General features: G+C 29.6%; 3 protein-coding genes across 14 annotated transcripts; 2 read left to right on the top strand and 1 right to left on the bottom strand.

The window, feature by feature from the left end:
* Window positions 1-448: 448 nt before the first annotated feature.
* Window positions 449-6982, top strand: LOC124949952 (ubiquitin carboxyl-terminal hydrolase 36). Of its 10 annotated transcripts, none has more exons than XR_007101232.1 (9): window positions 449-727; window positions 823-1315; window positions 2175-2716; window positions 2836-2949; window positions 3052-3278; window positions 3361-3759; window positions 3850-4766; window positions 4912-5043; window positions 5162-5179. XR_007101232.1 is itself a non-coding variant. In XM_047495877.1 (9 exons), the coding sequence occupies exons 3-9, from the start codon at window positions 2218-2220 to the stop codon at window positions 5500-5502; spliced, it is 2634 nt and encodes an 877-aa protein (XP_047351833.1). In that variant the 5' UTR covers window positions 453-727; window positions 823-1033; window positions 2175-2217; the 3' UTR covers window positions 5503-6982. The 10 variants fall into 10 exon arrangements, 9 of the variants coding, with proteins under 9 accessions (XP_047351833.1, XP_047351834.1, XP_047351830.1 ...); XM_047495877.1 differs by having other exon boundaries at window positions 453-727; window positions 823-1033; window positions 4907-5043; window positions 5162-6982; XM_047495878.1 differs by having other exon boundaries at window positions 453-727; window positions 823-1229; window positions 4907-5043; window positions 5162-6982.
* On the bottom strand, window positions 6243-14372 carry LOC124949951 (vacuolar protein sorting-associated protein 8 homolog). Of its 3 annotated transcripts, XM_047495870.1 has the most exons (15): window positions 14255-14372; window positions 13649-13927; window positions 13276-13569; window positions 12979-13197; window positions 12721-12900; window positions 12392-12637; window positions 12166-12306; window positions 11652-12107; window positions 10847-11592; window positions 10230-10617; window positions 9996-10163; window positions 9703-9850; window positions 9364-9604; window positions 9065-9278; window positions 6243-8884 (listed from the first exon to the last, which is right to left on the bottom strand). In XM_047495870.1, the coding sequence occupies exons 1-15, from the start codon at window positions 14333-14335 to the stop codon at window positions 8783-8785; spliced, it is 3903 nt and encodes a 1300-aa protein (XP_047351826.1). In that variant the 5' UTR covers window positions 14336-14372; the 3' UTR covers window positions 6243-8782. The 3 variants fall into 3 exon arrangements, with proteins under 3 accessions (XP_047351826.1, XP_047351827.1, XP_047351829.1); XM_047495871.1 differs by lacking the exon at window positions 9996-10163; XM_047495873.1 differs by lacking the exons at window positions 6243-8884; window positions 9065-9278 and having other exon boundaries at window positions 9480-9617.
* LOC124949835 lies at window positions 6826-9063 on the top strand. Its single transcript, XM_047495566.1, has 4 exons — window positions 6826-6846; window positions 7318-7542; window positions 7616-7834; window positions 7916-9063. The coding sequence occupies exons 1-4, from the start codon at window positions 6826-6828 to the stop codon at window positions 8219-8221; spliced, it is 771 nt and encodes a 256-aa protein (XP_047351522.1). The 3' UTR covers window positions 8222-9063.
* Window positions 14373-14531: the final 159 nt, after the last annotated feature.

Here is a 14531-nt window from a genome sequence, read left to right as displayed (position 1 = left end):
ATCTCTACGTTAGCCGTAAAATAATATATTAAACTAACCATAATAATTCTTTAAACTTGCAAATAATATCTATGGAAATACAACTGCAATAAATTTGTACCTTTACCTATCTCATTTGTACAAAACATTATAAACATATCAAATAAAATATGTCTAAGATGTTTTTTGCTATTATCTAATTCGTCAAGATTAATTAGACATACGATTATTTAAGGTGAAGGAAACTTTAATAATGTGAATTGTTTGAAATCAAATGAAATATATCCATAGAAATTTAGTAATGGTACTAAAAATAAAGTAACTGTAAAGAGGAAGAAAAAGAGAAATGCAGCGCCAAAGAGGAAGAGAAAGAGAAATGCAGCGCCAAGAGGAAGACCTAAAACTAAAAATTTCAAGAACAGAATATGATAGCGGTTATGTTTATGTTATTTCAATGCTTACTTTACCAGATGGCGCGATGAAATTAGTGAAGACATACAATATAGTATTAATATAATAAAAATTATTAAAATTATTATGCTCGTTCAGCAGACCGATATTAATTCCAATCCACAAAGTGTATGTTATACACCGTTAAAACATCAAATTTTGGTTGAAACAAAACTGCGTTCTCGATTTTGGTGTCGTCCCAGTGTACCCGAAACGTTTGTACGAGAATTTCTATCGTTTTAAATTCCCTTTTATCCGGTTGACGATTATCATACTTTCTTCTTTCTTCCCATGAATGGTGAAAAAACTTATTTATTATCAAATGTACTTTTCTGATTTACTAATTCCAACGATTTCAAGAAATAATTTTTGTCTTCCTTCAACGAATGAAAGAAGTCATCGATGATAGGTCCGATTGTGCATACATATATTGAAGATGGAAATCTCATTATCAATGGCGATTGCAGAAAGAACATAAGATCACATCCGCTGGTTATGCGAGCTAAAATATTTATAAATTCTGATGTAAAATACAAGATGGAAACGGGGTCGCTAACTGATCGCGCCTGGCTGGAGAGAGTCCAGAAATCAGGCAGAAAGCGCGGTGGGTAGTCGGCGTTATTGAGGTTGTCGATGGAAATGCAAATGGCTGTCATCATGATGTAGTCGGGTCTTATTTTTCCTTGCCTTGAGACACAAACAATCGCGAAAATGTTGAATACCCTTAGAATACGATATTCGTAATGGCGCTACGGATGAAGGTTAAGCTTGCGGTTTTGTGTGCGTGAATTAAAGGCGGGGTAAGTGTACAAAGTACGCGGGAAAATCTTCCTCATGGCTGGATACACGCGCCTTCCAGTTAAACTCATCCGGTAACTGATCCGAAGTACGTAAGCGCAAACAAATAGCTATTAATCGATAATACGTATTTCTTTCCATACGTAATCAGTTAACATAAGTAAATCTAAGGTATTTCCTGTACGATTATTAATTAAAGTGATTTATGCTTATCGTAGTACACTAATAATCACGAGCGGAAGATAAACAATAGTGTCTACCGTGCCGCGTGCTTATGGGCTTAATTACACCATGATGCGTTCTTATTCAGTTTTCTTGAATATATATATTTTTTTGTATTTCTATCACCTTTATTGGTAGATTAAATTTTTTTTCTACTATCGCGTCGGTTACAAGTGCGTAGATTATTCGAAGAAACCGTGCACGTGTTTCTTTAACCGATCTGATACATGTTATTTCACGTTGCGATTATATGTATGTATATTCGAAATGTTAAGGAAATAATTGAAATCAGAATATAAATTCATATTTTGATAATGTTCAATGATCATAATGTAATCTGTGTAGTACGAGTTACTGGATTATTCGAAAGCTGAATTAACCTTTCTAATTGAATATAAGTTAGTCGTGTATAACAATGTATTTATGAAACACATAACAAATGTTTTATAAAAAGTTATTATATTCATTAAATTAATCTCAAATCGTAAAGCTGAACAAATTTAAACCGTTGATCTTGATAAGATAACATTGATAATAATGCTTATTTGACCTTTCAGATTTAGTAAAATATCATTTGAATTTTATGAAAATTGTTTTTAAAAAATATTACACAATATATTTTTATATAGATTTCTTTACACTGTATAATTACATCTTGTATATATATATATATATATATATATATATATATATATATATATATATATATTTTTCTTTTTTCACAGGAGTTTATCAAACAATAGAGAATAAGTGGTAACAGCGATAGTTATGCCAGCTGTAAGTGTTTACGATCCTGTTGCGGCAACACTCCGCCGTACTTTAGAAGGTAACCAAAGGAAAGGAACAGAGGAGCTATCTACAAGTTTACTTGTTAGCGCATCAAGAATTCTTCAAGGAGAAGTTCAATATAAAGAAGTCGATGATTATCAGGCAAAAATTTTGGATCAACTCAAAGCTAAATATATTGTCTTGAGTTTACCAAATTCAGATAATCTAGAAGATACAAAATCTAAAGATGGTACAACGTATGTAAAAAAAAACGAAGGTATGAGTAAAGGTCCTACATTGCCAGAACCAGCTGTTACTTTGTATTGTTCCAAGAAAGTAAATCTAGGATGGAGAGGAACATTTCCAGTAGGTGCTGGCATGTATAATGTTGGTAATACTTGCTATTTAAATAGTACACTTCAGGCATTATTTCATGTGCCAGCACTTGTAAATTGGTTATTATCGGATTCACATCATACTTCAAAATGTGAACAAAATGGTAAGTTCTTTATGTATTAGTTTTAAATAATACATTTACAATTAAAACTAAACTGGAATGTTATAAATTTTTAAAACCTTAATACCACTGTTTTGAATGGTGTTTTGATAATAGGATAGTTTTAGATGGAGGTGGAGAGTGCCTTACTTGCGCAGTGGCTAAGACTCTACAATTCAGTCACCAGAAGTCAGGATGCGCCATCAAACCATTCTATATATATAATAAATTAAAACGTAAGCAATATAAAATGTTGACTTACATAATATAATGTTTATAAAACAAAAATATTAATTAACATTGATTGACATGATATACGACAATGTTTATAATTACAGTTATCTGTCGAACTATGGTACCAGGACAACAAGAAGATGCTCATGAGTTTTTACGTTATTTATTAGAAGGAATGGAAAGAGCTTATTTAACAAGACGCAAAGCAGGAAAGTTAGACAGTTATTCTAAAGAAACAACACCTATCAATCAAATATTTGGTGGTTATATACGCACTGAAGTTAAGTGTTTACAATGTGGTCATGTTTCTACTACGTTTCAACATTTTCAGGTAAGGAGATAAACACTCATTCAGAAAATAAACGCAAATTAATAAAAAAGATATAATAAAAAACTTTCTTTATATTACATAGGATTTATTGGTTGATATACGTAAAGCAAGCACATTGGACGAAGCGTTAAATAGTTATTTCAGTCGAGAACAGTTGGACAATAACGATTATAAGTGTGAAGCTTGTAAAAGAAGAGTACCCGCGACTAAACAATTTAGTTTAGAACGAGCTCCTAAGGTTTTGTGTGTTCAGTTAAAAAGATTTAGTGTTTTGGGAGGGAAAATATCTCGTCATATAGATTTTAGACAAACAATAGATATGGGTCCTTACCTATGGAGAGAACCAAACGAACCTTTGCTGCAGCTTACTTATAAACTTATGTCAATTGTTACACATATGGGCCCGTCAGTAAATTGTGGGCATTATACAGCAGTTGCACAAATTTCAACTGGTCAATATTACTCCTTTGATGATTCATGCGTAAGTATAAGTTAATAAATTTTGCAGTCATAAATCATTAAGTAAGTATATAACTTTTCAATAGTATTATATTTCTTTCTTAATTCGTAGGTTCGTCCAATTAGTCTTAGCAATGTATTAAATACAAATGCATATATAATGATATTTGAAATGGAACCTAATCAAGGTCAAATAAATAATCAACAGGCAGTTAAAATGAATGGCATGTCATCTGAAAAAAGTGTATTGTCCTCAAGTCCTTCTAGTAAATCTGTAAATCCAAAAGCATCAACATCTGACATATATAATGGATCTGTTAACGGTTCGCCCATCAATAAAAGTGGTATAGAAGGTTCAAAGATAGGTGCTCAATTATCCATACAAAAGAATGTAGGACTTCAGCTTCCTCTACAGAAGTGTACAAGTATCAGTGGAACACAATTATCACAAAAGTCACAAGACAAATCTCAACCATGGCTTGCAGTGCAGTTTAAAAAAGTATTAAGTGGAAATAGTTTAGTACCATATGATGGATCAAGTGATGAGGAAGAGATAAATTCTTCTGTATCAAACAAAACTCGTGTAGTAACGAATGTGTCTACATTGAAAACAAATCTTTCCCTTACTGTAGCTAATGGTGCACAGAAGGCATCAACAGTAAAAGACTCAATACCTAAAACAGTTCCTACCTCAAAAGAAACACAAATATTAACAATGAAACAGTCTAATAATTCAACGTCTTCAAGTCAAAGTAGTTCTGTTCAGTGTACGAAAGTACAGAATGTTTCTAATGGCAATAGTTCATTAACTGCCTTGAAACATCAAAATGGTAAATCAGAAGTAAATGGTAAGATGGAAAATAGTAGCAAAGAAAAGTCTTATCATCCAATTAGAGTAAAAACAGGCCAGGAAGATAAAGTACTTACCAAAGCTGCAAGTAGCAGTATAAAGGGTTGGCAAGTATCAAAGGATGCATTTTCTCCCATATCAAATGCAACCCCAAATGGATGGTCTGTGACTGACAACAAGTAATATATTTTTATTTGATTAATTTTGTATCTATTTTAATGGTGTCTTTTAAAAAGATTAATCTGTCTTTTGAATAAAATATAAGAATAAAATTATGAATTAACTTACATAATTTATTATATTTGAATGTATTTTTCAGAGAAGATTCAACTAAATGCAGTCAAAGCAATATAACGCCAAGCGCTGCAGCATTGAGAGATTTTAATGGAACAAATCGTTCGGACACTGTCTCAAATTTATTAAAAATGTCCCATCGTGGATATGGCAGTACCTTAGGTTTGTATTATCTAATAATAATATTAAGCTGAAGAGATGAATCGTAGATAAAATGAAAAAGTTTCAATGATTGGAGTGTATAAATAAATCGAATTTTCTTATTATTTTTTTTTCATAGTAACAAATTGGCGTGGCAATAGATGTCATTTAGAACGTGAAGTTGATAATGACAGACGAGAAGAGCGTAAACGTCACATTAATGCGGACGACGAGGAAGCAGATCGAGGTCGAGTAAAAAAAGTTAAAGAACACAGAATGTTTGGCGATAGAATAAGTACCGGATATAATTTATTCCAAGAGTATCAAAATGGGAAGACTTGGAATCGATCAATTAGCGGTTACCATCGAGAATCTTATTATAATGCTTCCAATAATACGCGGCTACGACGTAATAGTAATTATAGGCATCCTCGTTATAGATACCACAATAATTCTCGCGTACATTGGCAACGTGGATAAAAGAAAACAAAAAATTCTATAAAATAGCCTCTACGACATTCTGATGTTATGGGAGATATGGTATTAGTTCGAAGTTGCTGATCGATACACAGTTTCACTGTCTATTGAAAGTAAACTGTCAAAGCCTATGTCTCAGCGCTGATTTAGATTATTAATTCATAAAGTATCTCAGTGTCAGATATATAATGTGGTTCTTTTATTGCATTTTAACTCTTGCATGTTCCTGAAGAGTTCATAACGTGGTTTGATTTTTTCTTCTTTTATTTTAAAGATGATATATGACTAATGATAAGGAGGTTGAGTATCGATAATACATATATACCAATTTTGTGTTCAAAACAAGTGTAAAGAATTCTTATCATTATTATTATTATTATTATTATTATTATTATTATTATTATTATTATACATTTTACTATATGAATTCTTGAGTTTTACTTTTATGTGATATTTAAGTATAAATGCATTTCATAAAATTTGTATCATTTAAAAAATTTATTTTTTTTTTGTTTTCTTTTTGGCTGAATTGAAGTAGCTTCATATATAAAAGTAAATTTTAATTCGTATAATTTATAACTACAAGAACATAATTGTTTTCTCTCAAGAATTCAATATGCTTATTATTGATTAATAATGGTTAAAATATAAAATAATCTTGAACTTATTTTTATAATGTATATATTCATTTTTTTGAGAAATATGAATTTTAAAAGAATTATTACAAAAAGATAGCACCTGGCTGAAATAACATTTCTTTAATATTACAGATATTACATTTAAATACTAATGCAAATAAATAATGCTATCCGTCCTTCTATCTTTACCAATGATACTCATCTCCTGTTCTGTAATTTATATTTATGTGCAAAGAGATTATTTAATGTTTTAGTAAGAGACACACCAATCTGAACAATTGCTATTTCTTGCACGATTCCTTAATAAAAATTAAAAATTCCTTAATAAATTCTTTTTTAAAATAATTGTGGTATCTATTTCGTTTGAAAGTAATTTTGAATCAATATCTGTTAATATTTGTGTGTAAATTGTTTCTCAAATAATAAACTAGACTCAATATTGAAATAATGTCCATAATGGATTGAACATATTAAATATTAGCTTTAAAAGTAATCGTAATAAAATATTAGTTCAAGAAAATTGTAAATTACTTAGATTCGTAAGTATAGGACTTTTTAATGATAAGAAACAAGGATTAAGATTGCAAAACTATAGAGAATTTGTTAAGTCAAATGTGAAGTAGATCCTGTCTGCTTTCACTTACAATACCTCGTTACATCATTTTACGAATTAAATACTAGCCAAAAGATGTCATTAGTATCTCATATTGTAAATCGCCGTAGAAATAACGATCATAAAAAAAAATGTCAACTTTATGTACAAGATATAAATCTAAAAAAAAATTCATTTGTATTTGCCATTAGAATAATTTACTGAAATAAAACAAAAGTATCTAGAAAAAATTGATAATCGTATATCTTCAACTATTATCCATAGAAACACAATTATTTTTTTTTTCTTTTTCTCTTTTCTTCTGTTTTAAATGATCTAATGTATATTGGATGAAAGATACTAATCTGATGGAATCTCAAACAAATATCGTTAAAAATTCAACCAATATACTTTTAAAAATTCTTAAAAAAAATGTAAGTACTCATAAATTATTTATACATTAAGATATAAGATAATAAACAATAAACGATACAGTAAAACATTACTCATATTGTAGTATCAGTTTAGTACAATTTCGTTAAGATTGTTTACATTAAGTTTATTTTTTAAATAAATTACAATAAATAGACATGTTTACTGCAGGTGACAATTCTTAGAAATGAAATTGATTATGGAATACAATTAGATTATGAATTAGAGACAAAACTCGAATGGTTTAACAAAATAAGAAGCAATTTTGCTGATAAGCTCAAATCATTGTGGAGCTTAGCAGAAATACATTGTCCAGTAAATGATGAAATTAAAAAATTTGCAAATCATATTTCTAATTTATGGACGATCATGAATCAACAGGTAATTTAATTTATATCATATTACTTTCTTATTTAATAGTATAAATATTATTAGATGCCTTTTTATGATACAGATTTGCAAACAATATTCTAAAATTCAAATCATAAGTCACACTCTACCAAATATTTCATTGTCTTCTCTTCTTGATAAAATTAGAAAAGAAGCCATTATGGTAAAGACAAAATTACAGACTAATGAACTGATGTGTAATTTAAATGATGTAATAATTGGATATAACTTGTTTAATGAAATTGTAGAATTATTAAATAATCTTGAAAGATATGATAGTAAGGTTGAGTATGCAAAAAATTTGATGTTATAATTGTTGAATTGTGTGTATGATTATAATGAATGTATATTTAATCAATTTTAGGTGCAACAATATTTAATAATGTCAAAAATGGTCCCGTATATTCTTAAATTAGAATCAACAATTGACAAATTTGTATCAAGTACTGCATTATTACCAAAAAATCAATTAGTTTCCTCAGAACTTAATGTTTTTTTATTTGTATCCAAACTATTGACTGGTGAACTTATGGGTAATGAAATTATAAACCCATATTATATATTAGCAGAAAATATAATAAAAAAGCCAGTTTTTATAATAAAAAGTAATAAACGAAAGATCGATGTACCAGTTTTATCCACGGTTAAATTGTTAAAAAGTACTATATAATCTGTGATTTTAAATATTATTCGAAAGTTGAGTTAAAAATTTAATAATGAGTTTTTTTTTTATAAAATAAAAAATATTAATTTCGTTATATTAAAATGAAGAATAACAATTTTTGAACTCTTCTTTAAGATTATATATTTGGCAACATATTAAATATACAGCTGGATAAGCCAATAGCCTTTTTTGAAATAAAAATATCTATGTCCTATGGATATTACGAAGAATATATGCAATTTAATAGTTTACAATTTATAAACATATGAAAACTAGTATAATATCAGTAATAATGCATGATAATAATTGTAAATACTTTAAAATGTAATGGAACTGTATTGTTACAGTTTTTATCTCAAAAATAGTCATTAACAATAATTTAAATTTAATATTGTATTTCGAGAAATATAATAGTTCAAAGTATAATGAATACTTCAGAAAATGAGAGTGAAAATAGAAAGATGAGGCATAATATATCAAATCAGTTATATACTAACGTTTGTTTAACAACAAATAAAACGGTCCTTATATACATGAAGTTCTCACGCATTTATATTAGTATTTATATTAAAAAATGCCTTCAAGATCAGGAACAGAAGTTGGTGGTGCAAGACTTAAAGAGAAGTTTTTAGTACGCATAAATTCTGGTGGCAAAATCTGTTTTCTTTCCTACAATATAAAAAAAAAAAAAAAAAAAAAAAAAAAAAAAAAAAAAAAAAAAATAGACGTATGTAATAAAAGATCAATATATAGAAAAAATATTGATATAAATAGTTAGCAAATAATGAAAAGATACGAATGTTTTAAACATAATTTCTAACGAAAATTTAATAAATGATTTTAACATACCAGATGTGAATTACTGGTCCGTATAATATTAGTAACAACAGGTGCCCATCCTTTGGCATTCAAACATTTATAACAAGATCTGGGTTCTCCCAAACAGTCTAAATGATATCCATGTCCACATTCAAAAATTGCTACGTAATTCGTACTTTGGCATAGAATTTGTCTACATATAGGACAAATAAGGGAAATGCTTGCACAAGCTTTTCCTGCATCTCTACACAAATAATAAATTTCAATATTAAATAATGTTATATTTATTGACATTAATGTAACTAATGATTAGTTGATTGTATTAATACCTCAAAGATGTTTTCAATGCCTTATGAAGTTCTAAGCTGACCAATCGTGCTGTAGTTTCAACCAGAGTCTGTTCATACTGAGAGTGAGTTAGTACTCCCTCGAGTAACTGACGTATATCACCTATCGTTCCACTTTTTGATAGTGGATGTTTTAAAATTTGTTCTAATACAGTTGATAGTGCTGTTGTACCACTAAGTGATTCCAAAATAATTTTTAACAAATTTCCACTCAATTTCTCAACTGCAATTTGTTACTTATTATTTTTATATTGCCAGATAATCCAGATTACTCGTAAAATGGAGAATAAAAAATAAAATGGAGAAAGTTATTTCAAATACCATTTTCATTGATACTGTCTGAATGAGTTTTCAATACAACTTCTACAAGTGGCATCCAACTCAAGCTTCCAGCAGATCTCCTGCACATCCCTGCTAATTGCATTGCAGTAATAATAGCTTCTTTCTCAAAAGCTTTATCCTTACAATACTAAGAAAAAGAAATTTGTTATCCATATAAAAAATAATAATATAATATATATTATAATAATAGTATATAATAATGTTATTGTTATGACTATTTATAATAAACATAATATTTACTATTATTATAATACTGATATTATAATAAATACCATGTTCAAGTGATTTTTAAATTGATTTAACAAAAGATCAAAAGCTTCTTGATAATTTCCTAATTTTTCAAGCATTACTGCTTCAGCATCTATATGATTTGATTGTTTTACTATTTTTAATGCTTCATCTAATCTACAACCATGTGGTCCATTTATATGATTGACTACCTGTGTGTGTGAAACAAATAATTGAAAATAATCCTCTGACATGGTTATTATTTATATCACACTTACATTTTCTGGTTCTATCTTACACATCAGTGTTAAATATTTTTCCAGAAGTTCAGTTGACAATTCTGGACTAGTTTCTTCTTCCTTATATTGACTGAGTTGATATAGAGCTCCTAGGAGAGCATATTCTAAACTTATAGTACCATCAAATTTTTTGAGAATTTCAGGAATTTTATTTTGCACTCGATTCGCAATAATAAGAGCAAATTGTGTAACATTTATTGCCACCAGAGCTGAAGCACTAGTTACTAAGACCGGATATAATGAAGCTGCAGGAAGTCGCTCCAACCAAGGCCAGATATCACAATGTCTAGTAGGATCAAGTATCATGCACTTGCAAACTGCTACCCAATCCTCTCTGGCAGTATACAGCAACTCTGCGACTCGCATACTGCAACATTACATGCTGCGGTACAAATTAATACATATAATGCTAGTAGTATCATTAGATAGCTATTGTAAATAAACGTAATATTTGGAAAATATTTACAAGAAAAAAGAAAAGAATTTCTTGAATGCTATATCTCAATTTGACCACATTTTTTTGTTAATAAAAATATTAAATACATTTTAATATATTTATACAATTATTAATAACTAAACTATACATTTTTACTTACAAGTTAGCTTTCTGTGCAAGATTCAATAAAGTAGTGTCTGATATGTTGCGCAATTTCTTTGAGTTTAATAGTCCTAACACTGCATTCTCTTTTTCAGATTTAAGATCCCTAGATGTGACAACAGATGAGCAATCGCATAATACTTCTACTATTCTAATTAACATATTTGGTTCCAAATTAATTGTATCTCCTGCTGCTTCATTTACTATAAATATTAGAACTAAAGTCCTTTGTTCATCCGTAATATAATCTGAATTCATTGGAGTAAGAGGTGTACTGGGTAGAACAATGCTCAATAAAATATCTATGAGTCTTTGTCGTTGTCTAAGACCCATTTCAGAGGTAAATTCTGGTTCTTGAAAGGCAATGGCGATTACATCTAAAAAACCTTTTGCGTCAAAACGAAGCAGCGTCCTCAAATAAGGATATTGTCTTTCTGCATCACTTGCTAGACTGGAATGTTGAGAGAGAAGTGCTCTCAATATATCTGTTTTTGCCCTCTGTGACATAACCTCAGGAAGTGTATCTCTAGGGAAACCGCGTCCCGCAAGACAACAACTAGCATAAACCAAAAGTGCATTACCAAGTTGTAGAATATCTCGAGATAATGATTCTTTGGTATTTGTCAATGTATTTTGAAGAATAGGCACAAGCTGGTGTATAGGTGCTGTAAAATCACCTAAAGCTGCTGTCTGAAGATGTATAAGAGCTTCCCACAAACTTCTTCGGCGACAAATAGTTGTTATCTGTAATAATATAGTTAAAGAATACAGAATTTAGTTGATTAGAAAATGTATTCATTTACCTGATGAATATCTAAGCAATCTATATCTAATAAAACGGCAATTGTTTGAAGCGAATCCACTTTCCCTTCTTGATCATACAAGATAAATAATTGTTGAACTATTAAAGGTGGTAATCTTGGATTGAGACTTCCATTCAGTAATGGACTTTCAAGAGCGCACAAATAACTTGATTTGAGCCCTTCGGTTTCAGATACCAAATCCCATAATCGTCCAAATAATAATTCTGTATTTTCCAATTGTATACAGTAATCCACACAAATACTGACTATATCAAATTCTGTATTATCAGTCATAGAGGAATGATTCAATTGTTCCATATATTGAATCAAGACTTGACAAACTGTGTCACGAACTATTTGTTTTCGCCGTTGTTTCGAGCCTCTAAGACCAACGACAGCTTTACCTTTATCTTGATAGAAGGAAAGTCCTAAGGCCAAAGCTTCTGGAAAACGGCCCTAGAAAAAATTGTATTTTATACAAAACAAAATTTTTAATATTTTTTAATAAATATACCTGCATTGTTAGGTGCTGCAATCGTTCTGTCCATGTTCTTATGCATACTGCATGTAAGCTTTTTGTACCTAATAACAAAAGTTGATTTCCAAATGTTATAACAGTATTGTAGCATGCTCTTTCACCAGCTAATGCCATTGCCTGCCAAAAATAATTATATTGTACAGCAGAAAAGAAAAATTATTTTAGCAGTTTTTAGATAATTATAAACAAAACAAAGTTTTACCTTAGAAACGTTACCACCTGTACATAATCCTTTGAAATGACTGGAAGCATATGAAATACAAACACGGCTCATATCCAATGTTTCTAAACTATCTTGCGTTCTTACATCTAATAAATGTAATCTTTCTTGAGTATCTAATACAACTAAAGATCTTGGATTCAACCACCGTAAATTGCTTATAGTATATGGAAATGACATTCTGCGAAGAGGAGATAACTTCACTCTGGTACCAGCTTCAGTAGATACCTTGGTAATAGTTATATTTTAAACGTGAAATATTGGATTAAATAAATAAATATAAAATTGTTGACCATATAAAATAATAGTACTTGGTAAAAATGTACTACATCATCCCGTGCAAGAGCCAATACTGGATCAACTACTCGAGATGCATCAGCTGCTTGTATTACAACTAACTGCCAAGAAAGTTGTGGAGGTGCAATTGCAGCACCTGATAGTGAATGTGTTAGAAGAACTCTCATTCTGGGTCGTATGCAAACAACAATCACCTATAAAGCTTCATCTTATATAATGAATTCAATTTATAAATAACAAGTAATAAAAAGAGAATACTAAAATGAACAAACCTTAGATAATGTGGCCATTGCTACTAATGTGTAATTTTTTAATGGATGAGAAGGTAAATTATTTAGTAATAAAGGTTCTAAAGTGCACACTTCACCTCTAGAACCACTAAATAAGCATCTACTATCACAGCCTCGAACTCCCATAACTCTTGTAAAATTTAATTCAAATACAGATCCACCGCTATCGCTACAAAGTGCAACTTTTGAAGAATCTGTAAACTAAAATAAAAATATAAATTAATTATAATGAAAAAGTATCCGATCGCAGAATTAATTAGATAAATAAGCATTGCTTACTTTAACATGTAATACAGCCGTGTCAAGTGGATGAACTTCGGTAAGTGTTCTTAAAACTTTTCCATCACTACTATCGATCATTAAAATAAGACCTCTAGCAAAACCAGCCAATATTCTACTTCCATCGTGATTAAAACACAATGCAGAAACAGATCCTTGATATCTGGCTTCTTGATCACACCATCGTAATGTTTGTGATGAATCAAAGTTTAATATTAAACCATGACTAGTACCAATTACTAACATATTTCCACCAGCAGTAACTGCACTTGCTAATCCAGCATTGACCCTTTCCTGAATCATTGTTTTCTTCACATTAGATTTTTATATTTAATATATATTAAAAATACTACAGATTTGTTTTAATACTTACACTTGCTGATACAATTTGTGCAGAAATACCCTTTAAAATTACGTGTCTTAAAATAGCTCCAGACGGTGGATGCTGTGAAGCTTTGGAAGATTTATTGAGTGAATTCAAAGATAAATGACTGCCAACACTGGTTGTCTCACTACTACCTAATTTCTCAATCGATGCAGCTCCAAGATCATCGTCCGTTCCTGACAATGACGTACAATCAGGTTCTGTTAATATACTTTCTAAGGAGGGTAATTCTTCCACAGTTGGTATGGCATATTCTGCATGATCTAACTGAAATATAATTTTGATACTGTATCAATCTGTACATCAATGGAGGCAAATCATTAATACTGTACAGTATTAGTAACTTTAAATACACACAAATTTGCCTATATATAGTACAGTAGTAAAAAATCGCTCTGATATAATAGACGAATATACATAAGAATAATTCAAAATATAAACTAAGTAACAAATAATCAAACATTGTAAATACAATTAACCTTCAATCGCGCTTCATACAATATAACGTATTTTTTATGCAATATAAAAATCCTTTCAGTAGATTACATATCTAATAACATTTTTTTATAAATATAAATTAATTCTATTGTTTACCTCGATAAAATCTAAATTAATAGCTTCTGTTGCAAGATACTCTTGAGATCCAATTTCAGATCCCAACCCATTTTCAGCCATTTTTATTTTATCTGTCACTTTACAGCAGATATGTAATCTTAAAATGATTTAGCGCCATCTATTCTATAAAAGTACAGAACTATTAATGCAATAAACGGATATACATACAATGTACAAAATTTATGAGTTTAACGAACATATATAAAAAAAAGAAAAAATACATACGAAAAATATTTCTTTTGAAATACTTAATGGA

The sequence above is a fragment of the Vespa velutina genome, chromosome 6, assembly GCF_912470025.1.
Source record: "Vespa velutina chromosome 6, iVesVel2.1, whole genome shotgun sequence".
In the NCBI taxonomy this organism is placed as follows: Eukaryota; Metazoa; Arthropoda; class Insecta; order Hymenoptera; family Vespidae; genus Vespa; species Vespa velutina.
This window is presented reverse-complemented; position numbering and strand designations above follow the sequence as displayed.